General features: G+C 45.5%; 1 protein-coding gene, 1 long non-coding RNA gene and 1 pseudogene across 20 annotated transcripts in view; 1 reads left to right on the forward strand and 2 right to left on the reverse strand.

Moving 5' to 3' along the window:
* On the reverse strand, positions 42–1,143 carry Gm5655 (predicted gene 5655; annotated as a pseudogene).
* Positions 1,379–21,828, forward strand: part of Adck1 (aarF domain containing kinase 1) — a 101,233-nt gene continuing 80,783 nt past the window's right edge. For 2 of the 19 annotated variants that reach the window (NM_001277297.1, NM_001361599.1), the window contains exons 1-3: positions 1,399–1,480; positions 9,220–9,365; positions 12,580–12,663. In NM_001277297.1, the coding sequence (NP_001264226.1) occupies positions 9,231–9,365; positions 12,580–12,663 (219 nt within the window). In that variant the 5' untranslated portion in view covers positions 1,399–1,480; positions 9,220–9,230. Of the gene's footprint in view, positions 1,858–9,218; positions 10,256–12,579; positions 12,664–21,828 lie in introns of those variants that run through there. The other 17 variants (XM_030246933.1, XM_030246937.1, XM_006516246.3 and 14 more) reach the window with 16 other exon arrangements.
* On the reverse strand, positions 6,199–18,208 carry 3200001D21Rik (RIKEN cDNA 3200001D21 gene). The gene is made up of 3 exons (NR_045888.2): positions 17,735–18,208; positions 9,411–9,656; positions 6,199–7,761 (listed from the first exon to the last, which is right to left on the reverse strand). It is a non-coding gene; the product is annotated as an RIKEN cDNA 3200001D21 gene (long non-coding RNA).

Here is a 21,828-nt window from a genome sequence, read left to right on the forward strand (position 1 = left end):
TTAGAATCTAGACAAGTTGGTTCCCAGCTTATCCATCACTTGTCTGTAGTAAGGAAAATGATTCTAAAAAGTCAACATGGTTTTCAGTATTTAAAAAATAGGTAAAAAGTATGTAAAAGCCTCGAGAGACCAATAATATCCAATAGCTTCAAAAGATAAACTAAAGACCCTTAGATGTAATCAACTTTACCAACATCTGTCCGTGTCTGTTTAATATTTACAGGGAAAATATACTCACTATAATTTTTTATAGAATGGCAAGTAGGAAGTTGATGTAGGAGATGTAGAAGGGCAAAGAGAACTCAGAAAGTCTTTCTATTATGTAACTTTTGCTTTAGAATCATCAAAAAGCAACTACTTCCCCTCATACTCCTTTAAGTTTTGCACTGCATAGGAAATTTCATTCTCAACTCCATTCATGTTAACGCCTGTTGGGTCACTGGAGTCTTCGTTCCTGTCAGATTCGTGGGTCCCATTAGTATCATTAGTTTCAGAATTTCTATTGTCAGTGAATGGGGTCCCAACCACCTTATCAGGATTAGATGTTTTGTTGGACAGCTCATAGTCTGCTTTGCTCTTTTGTCCTCCAAGAAGTCCAATACCTTCTACATTTTTTTTATTGTTGTTGTTCAAAACCTTTTCCACCAAATCTAATTGATACTTCATCGTCATAATTTTCAGCCACCCCCTTGCTTCCTCCTCATTCAGTGGCTCTGTCTTACCTATTTCACACATCTGGTCAACCACAAAATTCCCCTCATCGAGTTCTAGACTGTTAAAAGCCAGGGACTTTAACAGATGCAGTAGAGTTTGTGCCCACTACTAATAGTAATGCCACTGTGCATTGCAACAGCAAATAATCCATAGCTGTCATTAGTCGGCTTGGTGCTCCATTCTTCTAGTGACAGCTTAAGAGGTATCAACAAAGGAGTGTTGGTCTTGGAAAGTCCACCACCATAACAATCAAACTCCAGTAGCAGCAAAGCATTTCAGATGAATAGTGATAATAGGCATTTTGTCAAACCAGAGACTTCGCTTTGCTTCCGTATAATAATGGCAATTTTCACAGAAATATTTAACCTCTCCTACAATTCTCTCCACTGAAACAAGGTTTCATTTCATTTCTCTCAAGGTCTTCGTTTCAACAGGAATAGCTGACTCACTCATTAGAATTCTAATTAGAATCTAATGCCTACTTAAAATCTACAGATCCAGAATTACATCATCCATTAAACATGGATCTATACTTTGACTCCTTAAATTATTCTCAGTATGATTCTTTGTCGGTATCTTAGCAGACAAGGAAAGGTTTTCCTCTGGCTCAGGGACCACAGCTGTGGCCTCTAGTCTAAGGAACAGAAAAGAACTACAAATCCCGGCAGGCCTCGCGGCACCGGCTTCTGTAGGCGCTCTGGTGGCGAAAGCACTGTTTCCTGGAATTTGGGTTCCGGGCTGCGCGGCGCAGCTTCCCTACCCTCTGGTGAGTAGCACCCGCGCACAGAGTCCTGGCCAATCCCGCTGCCAGATTGTGCGGGACGTGGAGAGCGGTGGGTCCGGTGCAGATGTGCTCCGCGACGTTTGAGCTCAGGCTCTGCCGCCCAGACGAAGCTGGGAGGAAACTCGAGCCTGTGACCCTGTCACCCTAGCTGGCGAAACCACGTGGTTCAGGTGACTCGCAGTGCCCCGCCCCCTTGGCTGTGACTCTCTCGCTCGGTGTCCTAGAGGTCCTTAGTGTGGACTGGCCACTTGGGTGGCCCAACCTTGCGTGCCCTGGAGTAGGCAGAGGTGAAGAGGGGCTACGAGTGGCTCCGCCGGCAGCCTTCAGACATCGGTGACCTTGTGGGCTCCCACGCAGAGGTAGCTGGGGCGATGAGCGTGGAGTGGTGAAGAGCAGGGGCCTCCCCAGAAGTCAGGTCACCTAGGCTTGCTACAGGCTCCAGTCTCCTTAACTCCCCAGTACCTTGGAGACTTCCAGTGCTTCCAGCAGATGTGCGGAGAGAAGACTTTCATAGTACAGCTGTCCCAGACTTCGTTGACATTTACTTGCCACGAAAGTGAGAAGCTTAGCGCTTAGTAGGCGCTCAAGATATAGTTGCGGAGTTGCTAGGAATTGGATTTTGTCCTGTGACAATTTTTCTTTAAGCGTCTTCTTGTCACTGTGGTTCACAGGCTGTGTGTATGTAGTGTGCAGCAGAGTGATGTGGAGGGCTTGTTACTACACAGAATTCAGCCCACTTCCTCTTTAAACTTCTGATTTTAGTGTGATATTTGAACTCTGGGATCGGCATGTCCAACATGAACCCAGGAGATGCCATGTCGCTACCCCGGGGACTATAAGTTTGAATGCTATTTTATAAGAAAAAGTCCATATCGATTTGTCACACTGGGTTATGGTGTGTGTGTGTGGGGGTGGGGGGTGGGGTGGGGGGTGGTTGTGTCCCTGTGGCTAGCTTCGATATTGTAGTTGTAGCACTCATGGCACCTGCTTTACACACTGCAACCCAACCCCATTACTTTATGTACATATATCCATGTAGTTTTGCCACCTGGGTCCTTTTTATCCTGGATTATATTCTCTCTTATTTTACTGTGGTATTTGGCTGATACTCAACGGGCCTTATGGTGTGAGATTTTAACTTCTGAGAGAATTTATCACACTTTATTTCTTTCCAAACATACCCCCTCAGTCCCCTCCTTGCCAGAGACTGGACTGGTGAATGGCTAGAGTGCTTGGTATAGCCATCCATCCCTGTCTTGTCTCCCAGTAGGACACACCCTGCCTGGGTTATCTAGGACTAAATGTCCGAGACAGAGAACCACTGGCCACTCCAGCCAATTCCTTGTTCATATGCACTCTGTTGGCGGCACAGACACACGTGGACTCTAGCATTTGTTCCCTTGGCTCCTTTGGGCAATTTCTTCTACTGCCTTGTCTGTAGAGTGAAGCTCCAGTGGTCTGTACTTGAGAATCTAGTTGTGCAAGTTATGTGAGCTATTTATTTGAGCACTTCTGGAAGCTCACTCACTTCTCTTACCTGCTGCCCGCTGCTCTTGCCCTTGAGTTGTTAGTCCCCCTTCCTAAGGTGAGCTGAGTGGAAAAAGTTCTCTTGTGCTGGGGGAGATTTATCTTGCTTATCTGCTGAGAAACCTTGGCATTGGTCTGGGATTCCTTAGTTTAATTAGTATTGATCCAAGCAAGTTCTGTCCATTACACACTAAGAAGTGTAGTTAAAACTCACTCTTGCATTGAACGTTACCTAACTGTAGGATGGGGAAGACTGGGAGCCTCCTCAGGCCATGTTCCTGGGCATGGATTCGTCATTGCCTGCTTTCTCCAAGAGTATATTTGGGTCTTTTCTGGTTTGGAAAGTGTTCCAGAAAGAAAAACAAAAACAAAATGTATATTTGCCCAATAATCTCTATAGGAAATGGAAGGTAGCCAGGGTCACTGTTGGGGACAAATAGAGTTTTCTTCCTAAATGACTCCCCTCAGCAGGGTTCTCTTCTTCACCGAGGTGGTGTGGAGGTGGGGGTGAGTGGGGATGTAATTTCAGACCTGCATTCTCAGGGTGTCACCTGAGGAGGGGCAGGGAGTAGATGGTAGTTGGGAAGTCTATTTACATAAGTGCTTGGTTTCTTCATTAGTTCTATCCTTGAGATGGGCTTTTAAAAGAGGATTTATTTATTTATTTTGATTTCATGTGCACTGTCTGCATGCAGGTCTGAGGGAGTGTCTGATCTCTTGAAATTGGAGTTACAGACAGTTGTGAGCAGCCGTGTGTGCTCTTAACTGCTGAGCAAACTCTCCAGCCCCCGAGATGGACATTTTTAATTGATCACCTACTTGTCCGGCTTCCTGAACACATGGATTCATGAGGAACTGGGGTGTCTCCTCTGGCCCTGAGACAGAGTTCACTGTCATTGATTTGATGATTAAGCAGCTATACCACTGCTTCGGGCTCAAATGTGTTATTTCTAGTGAGGACTATTGCTTGATCTTTGACATGCTATTGATTTCCAGAGCTCCAGACACTGCCTTCCACAGACTTGGCTCTCTTGGGGCTTGGTTGCAGGTCAGAAATGAGAGTTTCTGTCTGCAGCAGTTGTATTTACTTCAAGCCAGTAGCAAGGACCTTAGTGACTTGAGGTCCATCCCTATAAAAGAGATGTCATTAAAAAAAAGAGAGAGAAGATGGGGCTGGAGAGATAGATGGCCTATGGATGTGAGCTCAGACTTGTTGCTTATTCCTGGGTCTTGAGTTTGGTTCTTAGAACCCACACTGGGTGGCTCCCAAGTGTAACTCTAGCCCTAGGGCATCTGATAAGCCCCTTCTGACCTCCATGGGCACCTGTGCACATGCACATACACTTGTACACAGACACACATAGAGATATACAGACACAAGCACAGATACAGATACACAGACATAGAAGCACAGATACAGTCACATATAAAAATACATGCAGGCACACATAGACATAGCAAAAACAGATACACACACACACACACACACACACATACAGACAAACCCACACACCCAGATACAAACACAAAGACACAAACAGAAGTACATAACACACACAAAGACACAGACACACATGGCCACATGCACACACAGGCTAAAATATATCTTAAAAAAAAAAAAAGCCTTCCCCTTGCAGTGGGAAGGCCTGTCCACATCACTCTCGCCACTTTGCTAGCTGAGCCACCCTGGCCTGAGCTCTCACCTTCTCAGTGCCTCGAGTGCCTCAGTGTCCTCATTTATACCTGAGAGGATGACACTCGATACCTCATCTTACTGCTCCGTGTGGATAAGTAACAAGGTGAGTGTGCTCTGTGGTGGGATTAAAGGCGTGTGCCACCAGACCCCACGTGTGGGGAGGGACTCTAAAGGTTACTTATTGCTAATCACATTACCTAGTGATGAGGTTTTAGGTTCTTGGTAGGCTCAGACCTCATGTAAGAGGTGTGGCTTCATGAGAGGTAACTCAGGTGAAAGGCAAGGCAAGGACACAGAACAGGGCAGGTGACTCATTAGCAGAAGCTTTAATAATGAAAGGTAGTTTTCATTGGCAGACATATTTTACACATGACAGGCCTTTCAACATACCCAGAGGGAGGCAGCTCATCTGCATGTTGAAGGCTCTGACACCTTATGGAAAACTCCAACTCCAATCTATGTAGACACAGTTGGGCTCTTATATCAGAGATTTTATGGATTTCAATCCCCACCACTTTTATTATGGAGGACATTTGGAAATGGGGTTGCTTCCCTGTTCCTTTGATCTATGCAGAGCTAGTGTCAAGGGTAGAGCAGAGTGCATGCAGTCCATTAGGAGCTGCTATGGAGAATGCTACAGCAGGAGGGTGGGGTTCAGAGGAGCACAGATTGGGAAGCAGTGTGGGAGTCATGGGAGCACAATGGCTATTGAGTTGGAGACCCAAGGAATATTAATCTAGAGAAACTGTGCTGTTCTTGGTTCTACCAGGTCTCATGGGGTATAGTTGATCCATTTATTGATTAATTCAGTTAGTAAAGTTTTTGGATGTCCTATGGTGTGTTTGACTACAGTCTGGCATGTGACATCCTGGGGACCATATTTGACCTGGCCCATTGCTTTGCATGTCCTTTTTGGTTGTTTGGGGTTTGAATAGAGTTGACAATAGTTGCCTCAGAGGTGGGGTAGCACACAAAGCTACAAGTAGTTACTCTTGGTGTGTACCTTTTGGTATGGTGGAAACTTGCAAGTTGGAATAGAGTGAGTAGAAGGTAGGGAGGAAGGGCCAGAGGTCCTTTGGAAATCTGGAAGGCAGATCTGTTAAGACTCTTCATGAGTGAGTTGAGATTTTTGGATAGCTGAGAGAACAGAACCAAATAGTTGGATTTAAGTTTCCACATTATGAATCAACTCAGGGAGCCTGAAGGTGGTGGTGAGTTTGGGGCCAGCCTTGTCTATATAGTAGTGAGATCCAGGCCAGCTAGGGCTACATAGACTCTGTCTCAAATTAGTCAACTAACCAGACGATCAACCAACCAACCAGCCAACCAACCCAGGCACCTACCAGGGGGAGACAATTACTCTGATAGTTGAGTCATTGTGCTTACCTCTGATTTGGTCTTGAGGTCTTAGAGGAATGCCTGTATCTTATGGTTCATGTTGCTGGGGAAAGACACCATGACCAGGGGCAACTTTTATAAAGGAAAATATTTAATTGGGGCTGGCTTACAGTTCAGAGGTCCAGTCCATTATCATCATGGAGGGAATACGGCAGCATGGAGGCAGACATGCTTCTGGAGAGATACCTGAGAGTTCTACATCCAGATTGGGAGGTAGCAGGAAGAGAGAGACACTGGCCTAGCTTAGGCATTTGAAATCCAGATCCCACCCCCAAGGACACACTTCCTCTCACAAGGTTACACCTCCAAGGTCTCTCTCAAGTGGCACTACTATCTAAGGACCACTTATTCAAATATATGAGCCTATGGGACCATTCATATTAAATCCATGACAGGCTATATCGTAATAGCTCTTTTTCTCATTGTTATATTGTGTGATATCAACTAAATGAGGAGGAATTTATTTTACTCATAATTTCACATCAGGGTGATTTGTCATCCTATGCTCTTGGACAGAGAGAGCATCATGGACAGAGGAGCATGTGGCAGAGGCTGCTCCTCTCTTGGTGGACAGGAAGTGAGAATGAGAGATTGGCCAGGACCAGTCCAACCCTCAAAGTCTTGCTTTTTCCAAATATGTTTCATCTCTTTACTTTTTTTAGAACCTCCCAAAAACATTGCCAGCAGCTGGGGCCCAGGTGTTTGACACACGAGCCTTTAAGGGAACATTTCTTATTAACATCATAGGAGTGGTCATAGGAATGGTGGAGTGAATGCCTGTACTATTCTTATGTCTGTGTACACTTGGGATGTAGGTAAAGAAGGATGTTTGGTGACTTGAGCTTTTGAGTAAAATCACCCAGTATTTTATTCACAGATGGAATCTTACAGCTGATTTGGAGGTTCAGTGTACATAGGGTGGGGTCTAGCAACCTGCTTTTAGAAATGACACAAAGGCCGATTTCTGTTCAGGTGTTCTTCTGACCTTAAGTATGCTGTGCTGCTACTCTGGTGATTTGAATGAGAGGGCCTCCCTACCCCCATGTAGGCTGCTCATCAATTTGAATGTTTGGTTTTCAGTTGGTAGATTGTTTAGGCAGGATTAGGAGGTGTGGCCTTGTTGGAGGAAGTCTGTCATTAAAGGTGAGCTTTGAGGTTACTTTCAAAAGTCCACTTCGTGCCCAGTCTCTCATTGTCTGCCTCCTGTCTGTGGATCAGGATGTCAGCCTCTACTACTGTTTTAGTGCCAGGCCTGCTTACCTAATGCTTTGCTCCCCACAGTGATGATCACAGACTCTCCCTCTGAAACTGTAGGCAAGCCCCTAATTAAATGCTTCATCTGTAAGTTGCCTTGGCCATGGTGTCTCAGTGTTAGAACAGTAACTAAGGCAGCAGCAAAAGGAAAGATAACAGAACTCAGTGGAAAGTATCGTTGAGTCCATGAAAAGTCGAGGAAGGAGAGAGCGTGGGCTGGAGAGATGGCCTTGCACGTGGGAGTGCTTGCTGAGCTTTCAGAGGACCCGATGTGGTTCCTAGCACCCATGGCTTGCAGCTCATAACTGCCTGCTACTCTGGCTCCAGGGCCTATGACATCTTCTATCTTCCATGGGCCCCTGAACGCATCCAGCTCATACAAATATACCTAAATAAAATAAAAATAAATCTTGACAAAAAGAAAGGAATGAAGTAGGACAGGTAGGAAAGGGGGCTGGAGAGATGACTCAGCGGTTAAGAGCACTGGCTGCTCTTACAGAGGTCCTCAGTTCAATTCCCAGCAAACACATAGTGGCTCATAAGCATCTATAATAGGATCCGATGCCCTCTTCTTGTGTGTCTGAAGGCAGCTATAGTACTCATATACATGAAATAAATAAGTCTTTCAGTACAGATACATGAGCTACATTGAACACAAACCTAGAAAGCTAACTCTCTGCTATTTAAAGAAATGGTATAAGGCCTAAGTGAAACGTGAAAGGATGGAAAAGGACGTGCTTTGTGTGTGTTTAAAGAAAAGCCGGCATCTGTATTAGGAAGCATGAGTCTAAATAGACTCCAGAGCAAACCAAGGCGAAGCTGTTGGCATCAGCAGCTTCTACACAGAGAGGAAACCAAATGACAGAGCGGGGTCAGAGCAGAAACCTCCAAGGTGACAACCTGCATCTTGCTGCTGTGTCTCTGGAGGCTTTGCACTGACAGGAGACTTGGTGATGCTCCTTTCTGTCTGGGGCCTGTCCCTTGGCACTTGCAGCTGGGTCAAAGCCTCAAGTAGATACCTAGTACTCAGGGATTGTGGAGGAGGTAGCCTATTGGATTCACTGTCCCCACAGGGTATCTCTCTGTGTAGTCACCTGGAGGATTGAGGAGGTATGAGTAAGGAGAGCAGGCTCTTTCTGCCCAGTGATATGAGTTTGGTACCTAGTAGGACTCCCAGGACTGTATGTGGACAAAACCAGCATCAGTCCTCCTCAGGGAATGCAGTCTAAGCTGTCTGACTGTAGTAAATATTTTGACTGTCCGCTGGATAAGGAAGAACTCCTGGTTGCTTTTGCTCATTTTCCATTTTGGGAGGGGCTTGGCTACTTCCGACCTGTGGGTCAAGCTAATGGTTCCTGTGGCTGTGTGCTGTTGTAATACTAGTTACATGTGCCAACAGTGAGCACCCTTTCCTATCTAAAGGCACCATCTGGATCCTTTCCCCTAGATTCTCTGCTTCCTACTACTTCCTGGCAGATCTGAGAGTGGTCGTGCATCTCTTTGCTTCTCTGCCACCCCACCCTAGAGCTCCACGTAGGCAAGACCTGTAGGCTCTTCACCTTCACTGTATCTAGAACACAAGGCACCTGGTGCTGTTGGAGGAAGGATGTTGGGGATCGGTTTGTATTAGGTGCCACGCTAAGCCCTTTATGTAATTATTTTACTTCTTCTTAATGTTGAGGTGGCATTATCTTGTTTTATAAATGAAGAACCCAAGGTCCCACGAGATTAAGAAAAGGACATGAGGTCATGCAGGCTGAGTGGCAGAACTGGAATTTGGAGTCTGGATTGACCCACTCTGAGATTCTTCATTGCTAATCTTTGCTGACCTTCCTTTCCTGCACAGGGTCTGGAGACATGGCCAGAAAGGCTCTCAAGCTTGCTTCATGGACCAGCGTGGCTCTTGCTGCCTCCGGTGTCTACCTCTACAGTAACAACTACTTGGACCCTAATGACTTTGGCGCTGTCAGGGTGGGCAGAGCTGTTGCTACGGTTGGTTTTTTTCCTTTGGGGATAGCAGAGGATTTACAGCATTACCTGTAGGTGTTCCATAGGTGTGGCAGGTGGGCGTGCTCACATATATCGAAATGCAGGCATGTCAGCTCTGTCTATAGTGTGCATCCTCGCAGACCTTCACTCCTGTGCATGCAAACTCAGCTACTCTGCAGTTGAACACAGGATTGTACGAGATCTCTGCTCTGAAGCTGGTACATCAAGGCTCCATGTCTTACTATAGCGATGACTCAGAGGGGCAGGCTCCTTGGAAAACAAGGACAGAAGACTCTGTGGAAAGAGGACTTTAGCAGTTCAGTTCTGCCTGCTATCTCTCAGCTTCCTGTTTGCTATGATGTGAAGTCCTTGGGAGGCCTCCTTACCACAGATTCCCACCACCCTAGTGTTCTTGCAAGAATGTGGGGCCAAGCGAACTCTGACTGAACACTCTGAAATCATGACTCAGAAGGAATCCTTTTTAGAAAAAAACTTCTGTCAGCAAACTTGATCTCGCTCTGAAGAACTAATCTGAGGAGTTCTGGATTTGGCATTTATATCTGCATTGTCTGGGGCTGGGAGAACATTATCCATCTCCAAGCAGAGAATCTGATTTGAATATTTGACTTTAGATGTTTTCTCTGGTAGCTCAATAGCAATATCATCTGGTGTTATCATGTCTTTTTAGAAAAAAATTTAGACTTATATATACTATTTTGTGTCTGTGAATGTTCTGTCTGCATGTCTGTCTGTCTGTCTGTATGCATGGGTACCATGTGTATGCCTGCTGCCTTTGGAGGTCAGAAAAGGATGTCAGATACACTGGAACTGGAGTTACAGATGGTCATGAGCCACAAGATGCTGGGAATGGAACCAGGTTCTCTGCAAGTGCTGTAAGAAAATGTAACCACTGACCACCTCTCTCTCTCTAGCACACATCCCTTTCCCTTCCTCCTCTTCTTCCTCCTCTTCTTCCTCCTCTTCTTCCTCCTCCTCTTCCTCCTCCTCCTCTTCCTCCTCTTCTTCATCCTCCTCTTCCTCCTCATCTTCTTCCTCCTCTTCTCCCCCCTCCTCTTCTCCCTCCTCCTCCTCTTCTCCTTCCTCCTCCTCTTCCTCCTCTTTCTTTTCTTCTTCCTCTTCCTCCTCCTCTTTCTCTTCTTCCTCCTCCTCTTCTTGTTTTTTTGAGACAGGGTTTTTCTGTGCAGCACTGGCTGTCCTAGAAGTCACTCTAGAGAGTAGGCTGACCCCTAAGTCTCAGAGATCCACCTGCCTCTGCCTCTAAGGTGGTGGGACTAAAGATGTGTGCCACCACGGCCCGGCTCATCATGGATTCTTAACTCTGCTGGTAGCTCCTCTCCCAGATGTGGCTCTATGATCTTTGTTGTCAGCTGTGTGTGTCATGCTTTCTCTCCTTTATTGCTGCTGCTGAGCTTAGATAACAGTTGCTGTTGTCCCCCTTCCCCAAGCTCCATGGTGATATGCACCCTGATATAGCTCGTTTGGTTTATTTCCTCAGGATTTAGTGTCATCAAGTGTTCTCAAAGGGAGGCCACTGACATGGTGCCTGTCCTCAACGGTAAACTGAGTTAAAGAGTCAGATAGGGAAAGGGGCTTTATAAAAACAGGCAGTGGGATATGAAACCACTTCTGTTTACCAAGTGCATTTTGGAGCCTATTGTTTTCTTTTATGTGTTGAGGGGTAAAGACAGACTGTTTCATCTAGACCCAGCTTTGAAGGAGCCACAGGTCATGGAGTCCACACATGTTTTCAAAAACAGTCTAAAGCCAGGCACATGTCAGGACTGCTGCCCTGGTCAGATGCAGGAGTGAACACTGGGGCCTGGGAGTCAGGAGGAGTATCCTAAGGAGGCAGGATTTGAGTGGAACCTTAAGGTTAAATAGCCAGAAGGAGGCAGGAAATTGTCCCTGGGCACTTTTATAAATCAGTCACTAAGCTGTGCAATTCTTTTCTTTTCCTGTCTGAGGACAGTTTTATTAGAGTTTAAAGGGAAAATTTCGGGTCAGGCCAGTTGTCATTCCCAGTGGCTGCCCAGAAGAGGGAGACAGAGAAGAGAAAGACAAACCCATGCTGTTTGAGTTAAGCTGGTGCAGAGGCAGCCACAGGGCAGACAAGCAGCCACATGGTGTGAATGGCACATTTAATAGAGAGTGAACAAGCCAGGTTAGGCAGTGATTGTGCTCACCTTTATCCCAGCACTCAGGTGGCAGAAGGAGGCAGATCTATGTGAGTTCTAGGCCAGCCTGGTCTACAAAGAGAGTTCCAGGACAGGACAGCCTGGGCTACACACAGAAACAATGAAAACCAAAGTGGTGTGTGTGTGTGTGTGAGAGAGAGAGAGAGAGGGGGTGGGGAGAGGGGCAGAGAGAGAGAGAGAGAGAGGGAGGGAGAGAGAGGGGCAGGGGTGGGGGACATACTTAGGCTCTGGCTACCATCCAAAGAAAAAGACAGTAGATAAGAAGGGGAAGTATTGAGTTTTCGCCCAGGCAAACCAACAGTGAATTGTCCATTCTCTGATGGCCTCTGGTCCTGGTTATCCTGGTTCGACACTCAGTGAGCAAACCTTGCTGATAGGTTGTGGTCAGCACTTACAGGTGGACTGCAATTAGGCTTTGTGAGTGTACAGACAAACACTTTTGAATATAAATCTCAGAACTTAGTGTCTAAGGTTCTTAGTTGCTCAGCTTTGAAAAGCTTGACATTTGTTGGAAACCTGCGATTGTCTGATTGACTGTGGATAAAGGCCTCCCTCACTGGAAGGTTTTGGCCAGAAGATTTAGAGTGGAAATTCAAGTCTAACAGCATTCATTTCTTGAATGTCTACCTGTATAGTGTAAAATAGGCTGGGGATCAGTAATAAGCAGTAAGACCCAGCCCTTGAATTCAGACAGTTCACAAAAAAGAATGCAAATAAATTTGCATAAATTTGGAGATAGTGGCTTATCAATTATGGACATTTGTTGGTATATAAGGACAACCGGAGACTGGCCTCTCTGCAGGAGTGTTATTGTGCCCACCCCCCAGAGGCTATGAAGGATCATCCAGGCCAGTAAGATCTGGTGGCCAAGCATGCAGAGGGGTGTTCCCAGCCACTCCCGTAGAGCCAGCATCTCCTGTGTGACCCTCCTGCTTCAGGGCTTTGGAGAGGAATGGTTTTAATGTCCTCAGTGTTAAGCTTTCTCCTCCCTTGGTTCACAGACAGCTGTCATCAGCTATGACTACCTCACCTCCCTGAGGAGTGTCCCATATGGCTCTGAGGAGTATTTGCAGCGTCGATCCCAGGTAAGGCACCCAGGGGGACCCTCAGGGCTGGGCCAGGGTGGGGTACGTCTGAAGAGTGGGTACAGCCAGTTTACTTCCTGGAGAAAGCTGGGCTTCGGACAGTCAGAGCTGCTGGCCATGGGGTTTGGGATAAAGGGATCGGAAGACCACCTCCCCCTTTTGGTGCAGGCGCCTGTCTGTGACTAGGGCTGCCACTTTACATCAAGCTGAGTCTCCCGTGCTAAGGTCACTACCTATGAAGTGCCGTTGGGGAGACCAGTGAGTATTTCTGATGACAGCTGGGATGTAGGCTGCCTCTAGAGGGCTAATAACTTCTAAGCTGCGCTGTTAGGCGTTGTTAGAGGTTAATTGTTTTTCTGTCCTCTGAAGGCCACTTGGGGCCTTTTGTAGGAGTGGAGCTGTGGGGCCTCACACCCCTCCTCAGTCAGAGTGTGGTCACTGATGCAGGTGTACTGGAGATGCCAGGGAGGTGGAAGATGAAGCATGAGGTCAGAGGGAGGTTGGCAATAGGCTGGCGTGTCTTTGCTGTCCTTAGAGCATGCTTAGTTACGTTTCTGGGCTCAGCTTGGGCTCTCCTCTGTGCTGCTTTCCTTCAGGGCATCCTCTCTGGGTGGATTAATTAGTTAATTAAAACATTTTAATTTAAACCTTCCACGATGTACATTTTAATTATCCACAAAAGTAACAAAAGCTGAGTAGTGTGTAGTGACCCGCCACCCCCACCCCATGGGACTGTCCAGCCTGCAGAAGGATTTGAGGTCGCCTTTGTCAATTATTCCCTCTTTGGTTTACTTAGCGCTCAAGTGCTTAAGTGAAACCTCAGGTGCCTCATTGTTTCAAGTATAAATTCTTCAGTATGAGTCTCCTCATAGAGAAAGAACTTTGATAAACCACGTGTATGAAGATGAGCAATTCTACAGTAACTTCTAGTTCATGTCCAGATTGCCCTTCTCCCAGCAATGTGTTTTTAAAGTACTTATTTATGTGTATGTATGAGCTCTGTGTGTGTGTGTGTACATGTTGGGTGTTCTCTCTACTACTCTTTGCTTGGTGTCCTTAAGCCAGGTCTCTCATTGAACCTGGAGCAAGGAAGGTGGTTAGCCAGCCCGGTCATCCTCCTGTGTCCACCATGCTCAGAATGCTGGGGTTATAGGCGTGTGACCTGGAATCTGGGGATCTGTACCCCGATCCTCATGCTGGCTGTTGTACCCACCGAACCATCTCCCCATCCCTGAGATGTTCGTTATAGTGAGTGTGTTCCATCCTGGATGCAAACCTGGTGTATGTGTTATGTTTTGTTGACATTTCCTGAGTCTTTTAGAATCTATAACATTTCTTCTCTCTTCCTTTATTTTACTTTTTATTTAGTGATTCTCTTGTTGGAGGACCAGATCATTTATTCTGTAGAATTTCCACATTCAGGATTTGGCTGACTGTACCCCAAAGTGCTATTTAATGGGGAATGTATTCAAGCGGCTCACAAATCAAAATAGACAGTATTTGAAACAGACAAAATGATCCTTCTTCCTCAGGTGCTCAGTTTTCCTGCCTGGAGGTCATCATCGTTTCCTGTGTATCTCTCCAGAGCTAGCTGCCTAGAATTTAATCACTCTATCTTTATTCCTGCCATAGATGATCGTTAGTTACACATGTTTCTTTTAGACTGTTGGTTCTCTTACACTGCAGATTGGGGCTCTTGTTTTGTCTATTTAATTTTCAGCAATAAAACCCTCTAGGATGGAGAGGGCTTCATGTCTGTCTCAATGTTAGGTAACGCCCTTGACTTTGGAGAGACCGCACAAAGAATGTAAGGTTTGTGTTCAGAAATCCTGAATGTGGATTCCGTACCTTGGCTTTGGGAGGGCCATCTAGCCCTGGGATGCTACTGTTTTCCTTGTCTGTAAACTAGAGATGCTTCCTCAAGAGGGGCTGCCCCGACAACGAGTGAATCAAATAATCTCTCTCTGTTTTAACTGGTCAAATAAAGGCTACACCTCTCTATTCCCCAGCTATGAGATTCCTTGCTACTTGCAGCTTCTCTGGGCCAGGAGGTTCTGCTCCACCTCCTTTGCTTCTATCTTCTTCCTCTCCTTCCCTCTCTTCGTCCACTCTCTGAGACCTCCAGGCCCACCTTTCCCTTCCACTGCCCAATCACAGGCTCTAGCCTTTATTTGATCAGTTAATATGGGGAGACGGGTCACAGGAAATCACCTGAGTGTGTGATCCACTCACTCTTCTTCAGGGTAGTTCCTTTCCTCCCTCTTTCTTTCTTTCTTTCTCTTTCTTTCTTTCTTTCTTTCTTTCTTTCTTTCTTTCTTTCTTTCTTTCTCTCTCTCTCTCTCTCTCTCTCTCTCTCTTTCCTTCCTTCTTTCTTTCTTTCTCTCTTTCTTTCTTTCTTTCTTTCTTTCTTTCTTTCTTTCTTTCTTTCTTTCTTTTCTCTCTCTCTCTCTCTCTCTCTCTCTCTCTCTCTCTCTCTCTCTCTCTCTTTTTTTTTTTTTGAGACAGGGTTTCTCTGTATAGCCCTGGCTGTCCTGGAACTCACTCTGTAGACCAGGCTGGCTTCAAACTCAGAAATCTGCCTGCCTCTGCCTCCCTTGTGCTGGGATTAAAGGCGTGTGCCACCATGCCCGGCTAATTTCTATGATATTACCATGTCCCCCCTTTTCTTTTCCACCCCCTTTCCTTTACCTAAGAAGGAAGGATAGAGAAGAGGAAAGGAAAGGTAGAAATCCTTGAGTCTAAGTTCTCTGGTCTCCTTTCTGTCTAAAGGGACAACATTTGCAAAATGTCCCTTAAAATGACAACATATCTATAATTCATAAAATAACCAGAATCATCCACCCCAACCTAAAGGACTTGGGCTGATGACTGCCCATAGCTTCTTCCTGCTAAATAGGGGTGACAGAAAAGTTCTTTAAAGGGGTGGGAGGGTAGGAAAATTAAAAAAAAAATTGGTTAGACTTAAGAAAGCTAGCTTTAGCATCAGATATCCAGTCTCTTCATATTTGGAAGGTTCAGAGCTTGACTGAAGTTCTGACCGTATCTGTCTGAAAGGTTGGATGAGGCAAGATGGCGTGGGATCCGTGGCAATCCCCAGAGCTGTTTTGGGCAGCAACCAGAAGCAGGGACCAAGCAGGTCAGTCTAGCATCTCTGAAGAAGAAGCTCGCCAAAGCTGTACATTTTGTAATGTATGAATCTCTCAACCAAGATTTTAGTACCATTAAGATATTTGTTACGGATTGTGCAGGGTGCACAGGTAAGTTAAAGGATGAAATTCTCCATGTTTGAGCGGGTAAAGGACAGCTGTCTTTTTTTTTTTTATGAGTCAGTTTTATTAATAAACAGTTGTAATAAGTCTTCATCCATGCCACGTGAAGGATGACAGGAAGTGTCTTCACCTGTCCTGTTTGATTTCTCCTGAGTTTTTTTTTTAGTTATTCATATCTAACCCACAGCACTCTGGAAGGAGTTCAGAGTGTAGTCTCCTTTCCTGTCAGCACAAATGCAGAGACAAAGAAACCAACAAACCAAGTCCAGACTCAAAACCGTACTCATTTTGATAAATAAAACAAATCAAAGCAAATGAAGCAATCTGAACAAATATTAACCGAAGAGACAGTATTTCTGCTGTCTCCTGCCCCGACCTTCATGAGATCAGGGCCTAAATCATTTCCTCCCATCTCTGTCTACTTACTGTATAAGCCGATTTCAGGCCCTCTTTGTCATACCAGGCAAAGAAATCCCAGAAAGCCCATGGGTAGACCATGTTCAAAGATCCTGAGAAGTTGTCCCGGCAAGAGTTTTTTAAATCTTCCCTAAAGCATTTTTTTCATTCAGTCTCCCTAACTTCTCCCTAACTTCCATGGACTTACTATTTGCCGCATCCAACAACTGGCTCTATTTGTTGTGTTTTCTCCTTTGCCTCTTTTCTCCACTGTGAGAATTCATTGTAATGTGACAAAGGTTCCAGTATTGCTTTTGCCATATCATTCCCGTCTTGGGGGACCATTCTAATTTTAATAGCCCAAGAAGTTAGGATTTGTTTTGCAAATGGCAAATACATCCCCAAATTAGTGACACTTTGATTACATTTTCTCAGTTCTAACACATCCAGAGGTTGCCATTCAAGTCCCTGGTAACCCCGAATGGAGTTATAGGTCAAGCTAAGCAATAGAAAGAGGAGAATAAAGGTTGAAGACCAGAGCGGAAGAGACACTAGAAAAAAGGATTCCACAATTCACAGATCAGACTGAACAGCAAGGAGATAGATAGAGATAAAATTTGGAAGCAGAGTCTAGAGGATAATTTACTAAAGCTAGTAAATCATGGCATCGTCTGGAGGTCCTCGTTGTATACTGAGCAGATCAACTAAAGTTTGTTTTCTAATAACTTTTGGTTGGCTTTCTCTAATTTTATCTTCTGTCTCTCCCTGAGTATTTTCCTTAATTGAAGTTTTAGGTTGCTCCCTTAAGGTGTGTGCCCACGGTTCATATCTCTCATGTTGTTGCTCCTCCTGTTCCTTGAGTTCCTGTGTTCTCTGTTCAAGGTTCTGCCTCTACATTTAAACCTTTCTTTCTGTTGTAATTCTGACATTGTAGCACCTACCTGGGTTTGATTTACTAGCTTTAGTAAATTATCCTCTAGACTCTGCTTCCAAATTTTATCTCTATCTATCTCCTTGCTGTTCAGTCTGATCTGTGAATTGTGGAATCCTTTTTTCTAGTGTCTCTTCCGCTCTGGTCTTCAACCTTTATTCTCCTCTTTCTATTGCTTAGCTTGACCTATAAAGTCCTGACCCTTTAGTTCTAGTGTTTTTTCTAGGCCGTGTTGCCAAGTCTTAAGTTTGTCTGTCTGTTGCTCAGTCTCATCTATGAACTTCTCTAGTATCCCTTTTCTAAGGCATGTAGTTTTTTTTTAATCTAGGGCCCTGTCTTTTGAGAAGACATAGTAAATCAAGAGAGTAAATATTGCAGTAACCGTAAATTTCAAGGTGTCTATTTCCTTTAAATTCATCCCCGTTGAACCATTCAAAATAACATCCCGTTTATTATCAATTTATAATTTTATTACCTGATCCAGAGTCCTTTGTAAGTTTGTCTCCCTCTGGCGTTCGATTCAGCACACTGCCGGCCTCTTTGATTCTTTTATTCTCCGGGAGGAGTTGGTTGTAGAAAGACCAGATGCTTCTGTGCTTCTGAGCAAGCTCTCTGTCTTTTGTTTGGGTTGCAGCTGGCAGAGTGCACGTTGATTTCAGGTAGCCTGCAGTGCAAGCAGTCGGGGAGAGTGGGTCTGGCTGTCCAGTGTAGGGAAGCAAGCATGGAAAGGTTCCCTCGGGCTTAGATGCCCCAATCAGGTCACTGTGTCTTCCTGACGACTACTTCACAGGCATTTGTGCTCCAGGGTCCCCCTGTCCCTCCCTGGGAATCCTACAGGGCGCTGCCCAAGTCCAGCTGTGGCCTGGGTTGCTGCCCCTGCCTGTAGCTCTCTGTCTGGGACTTGGGGAGGGATTCTCTGCAGCTCTCTGTAGACCCCTCAAACCCAGTCAGCTTTCAATCCACACATTGCTGCAGCCTTAGATTGCTGCCCCAGCTGTTTATTGTGAGTGCAGGGAGGGGCAGTGGACTCTTATCTTAGGTTAGTTGGGTTCTAATCGATTTGATGGGCACCAGTATGTAAACTTCCAACCCCAGTAAGCCCATGCAAAAACCACACAACTCAGTTACAAGATTTATAAGCTGCTCGCCTAGACTGGGCAGATTTAACACTACATTACTCTATTCCCCAGCTATGAGATCCCTTGCTACTTGTGGCTTCTCCAGGCCATGTAGTTCTGCTCTATCTTCCTTCTACCTCCTCTTCCTCTGTCTTCTTCCTCTTCTTTCCTCTCTTCATCCAATCTCTGAGACCTCCAGGCCCACCTTTCCCATTCCACTGCCCAATCACAGGCTCTAGCCTTTATTTGACCAGTTAAAATGAGGAGAGGGTTCACAGGAAATAACTTGAGTATTTGATTCACTCCTTGTTGGGGCAGCCCCTCTTAAGGAAGCAGAATTAACATCAGGATACAAACAGCACTTCTCAAGCCCTCATCTCCAGGTTCTAGAGTATGTTAGAGCCAAGGCTGCGGCAGTCAGTGACTTGAAGCATCTTTAGGGTTAGCACTGGCAGTCTGGCTTTGTGACTTGCTGCATCCTGGAGAAGGAGAAGAGAAAGCCCATCGTGCCATGGTAGGCAACTGAGGGCTCAAGGTTGGACTCTGGAGAACGGGATTTCTGATGCCGAGATGCTTGTAACTGAAGTCTGTGTGACTGGACATGTTCACCCTCCAGAAGGACATCACTCTGAGGATAGACATCCAGACAAAAGGCTGCAGGCGACAGGAGAGGTTGGAGCTGGTTCTGCATGAAGGATGGGGCTGTAGTGGGCTCCCTCTTCATAGGGAGCAACTGGACTTTTCTTTGGCGATCTATGTGTCCATGTCTGTGTCTGTCTATCTGTCTGTGTGTGTCTCTCTCATCACACAAATGCACCCATCCACACTCAAACCCCCACATGTACACTCACAGGTTGTATGACTTTGTCTTAAAAATTGATTTGGGGTAGTCCCTAGAGCCAGTTCTGGCCCATTTCTTTTCAAATTTTAAGTTTCGCTTTCTGTCTAGTTAACTGAGAGTATAAGCTGTTGGCTTTTTTTTTGCCGGGAGTCATCTTGCCACTGTGATGAGAAAGCCCATCTGTGGGTGAAGTTGGTATTAAAGAGTTGAGTTCTTTGAGTTCCTGTATTGAGTTGGATTTCAAGCCACTCTCTCACTGGACTTCCTGGTTATGCCCTCAGTAAGTTCTTTTTTGTTGCTTAAGGTGATTTGCACTTAATATTAGTTAAAACTGAGTCTTAGTAATACAGGGAACTCTTGGAGAAGGTTGTCTGAGTTTGAAGTATGATTGGCATTTTGATAGGTTTCAGGATGGTCAGTAATGCAAGGGAAATGATGCAGAGAGGTTTGTGTGGTCCAGGGTTGAAATAGAGCCATCATGGATCAGGAGCCTTCTCACCTGGTCTTAGTCCTTGCCAACGACCTCTGCTTCCCTTCTGTAAGAATGCAGTAATGGTCTTGGCCTCAGCTGTTGAATGAACAGAGAGGAGAAACTTGGTACTGAACTACTTTCTTTGTAGATGAGATCTTGAGACACAGGGTAACCTTGATGGCTCCTTAATTATTTTATGTTTTGTGTATGTGTATATGATGTCGGTACTTGTTTGTGTTTGTGTATGTGTGTGTGTGTGTGTACTTGTGCATGAATACGCTTGTGTGTTTGGAGACCAGAGATTGACCATGGATATCTTTCCTTGATCTATTTTTGAGATAGGGTCTATTACTGTGCATGTGGCTCATTGACTCAGCCAGGCTCGGTGGCCAGTGAGCTTCAGGGGTTTGCCCAGCTCTTGTGTGTGTTGTCATACATAGACTTTTAGGTAAGTTCTGGAGATCCAAGGTCAGCGTCTCATGGACTACACTGTGCCACTTCACTGTCTGAGCCATCTCCCCAGCCTGCTCTTCCTGTTTCTTGCTCTCTTCACCCCATCTTCATTCATATAGAATCCTCGTGGGTCCAGAGAGGGAAAGGCCCTTATTCTTTTTCTTTCAGCCCCAGATTCCAGTTTGGCTCTTTCCTTTTCCTTATATGACACTTTTGTCTGTGACAGTAAGAACCAGCCATTTACTTTCTTAGTACATTTCCTATTTATTTTAACTCTAGACAGCCTAAGACAGACGAGATCAGGTGCATGCCAGGTGTGTGGCCATAGACAGATGTCCTAAGGCGGACAAGATCCCTGAGGCCTACCGGAGCAGAGTGGCCTCACATGGGTGAGGTTGTAAATTCAGGCAGTATTGAAGCTGACTCTGGAATGGTAGAGTTGAAACATATACTGTCAGTGACAAAGTGCTTTTGGCTGGGCTCATGGGTATGATTTGGGGGACCGACTGTCCATGTGATAGATACAGAGATTACTTCAGTGTGTTTCAGTTGCATTTGTGTTGCTCTGAGCAGATATCTGACAGAAACATCTTACAGGAGGGGAGATTTATTTGGGCTCAGAGTTTCAGAGACATTTCAGTCCATCATGGTGGGCATGCAAGGCCGTGTGAGCATGACACACTGTTCACATGAAGTCAGACGAAAGCGGTGCACTGGAGCCAGAAATGGAAGCAGGTGTAACCTTCAGAGGCCCGCCAAGCCCTGCCCAAAGGCTCTACCACCCATAAAATAGCAACACAAGCTGGGAATAGACTGTTCAAACAGCAACCTGTGGGAACAAGCATGGACATCCTGCCAAGTCACAGAGGAACTTGAGGGAAGGTTGCATATCATGGAGTAGAAAGTCACAGAACATTCTCAAGCAGAGTTTTGATAAATTTTCAGTGAATTAGAATGTTTAAAGTCACCAGGTACTGGATATTTCTTATTTGTTTGTTTATTTATCTATTTATTTATCTATCTACTAAATGTAAGTACACTGTAGCTGTTTTCATATATCCCAGAAAAGGGCATCAGATCTCATTACGGATGATTGTAAGCCACCATGTTGTTGCTGGGATTTGAACTCAGGACCTTCAGGAGAAGAGTCAGTGCTCTTATCCACTGAGCCACCTCTCCAGCCCCCTGAATATTTCTTTAGCTTTTATTCTGTCGGTGGGATTGGGGTGGGGGGCGGGAGGGGAGATACAGAGAGACAGAGAGAGGGGGACCAAGAGAAACAGACTGAGAGAGATACAGATACACACACACACACACACACACACCACATAAAGTCAGAGACAGAGACAGACAGACTCCCCGCTGAAGTATGAGAGACAGACAGAGATGGTGGTGGGGTTGTCATAATACAGGAAGGCGCCTTGGTCCCGACTGACTGCACCAGGCCTACTCAGCCTTCCAGCTGACCTTACCTTATATCACTGAGCAGACCACTGGGCCTGTGTGAGGTGCTTCAGTTCAGCAGGATGCATTCTCTCTCTCTTTTTAAAAAATATTTATTTATTTATTATGAATACACTATAGCCATCTTCAGACACACCAGAATAGAGCATCAGATTCCATTACAGATGGTTGTGAGCCACCATGTAGTTGCTGGGAATTGAACTCAGGACCTCTGGACAAGC

Source organism: Mus musculus, chromosome 12, assembly GCF_000001635.26.
Source record: "Mus musculus strain C57BL/6J chromosome 12, GRCm38.p6 C57BL/6J".
In the NCBI taxonomy this organism is placed as follows: domain Eukaryota; kingdom Metazoa; phylum Chordata; class Mammalia; order Rodentia; family Muridae; genus Mus; species Mus musculus.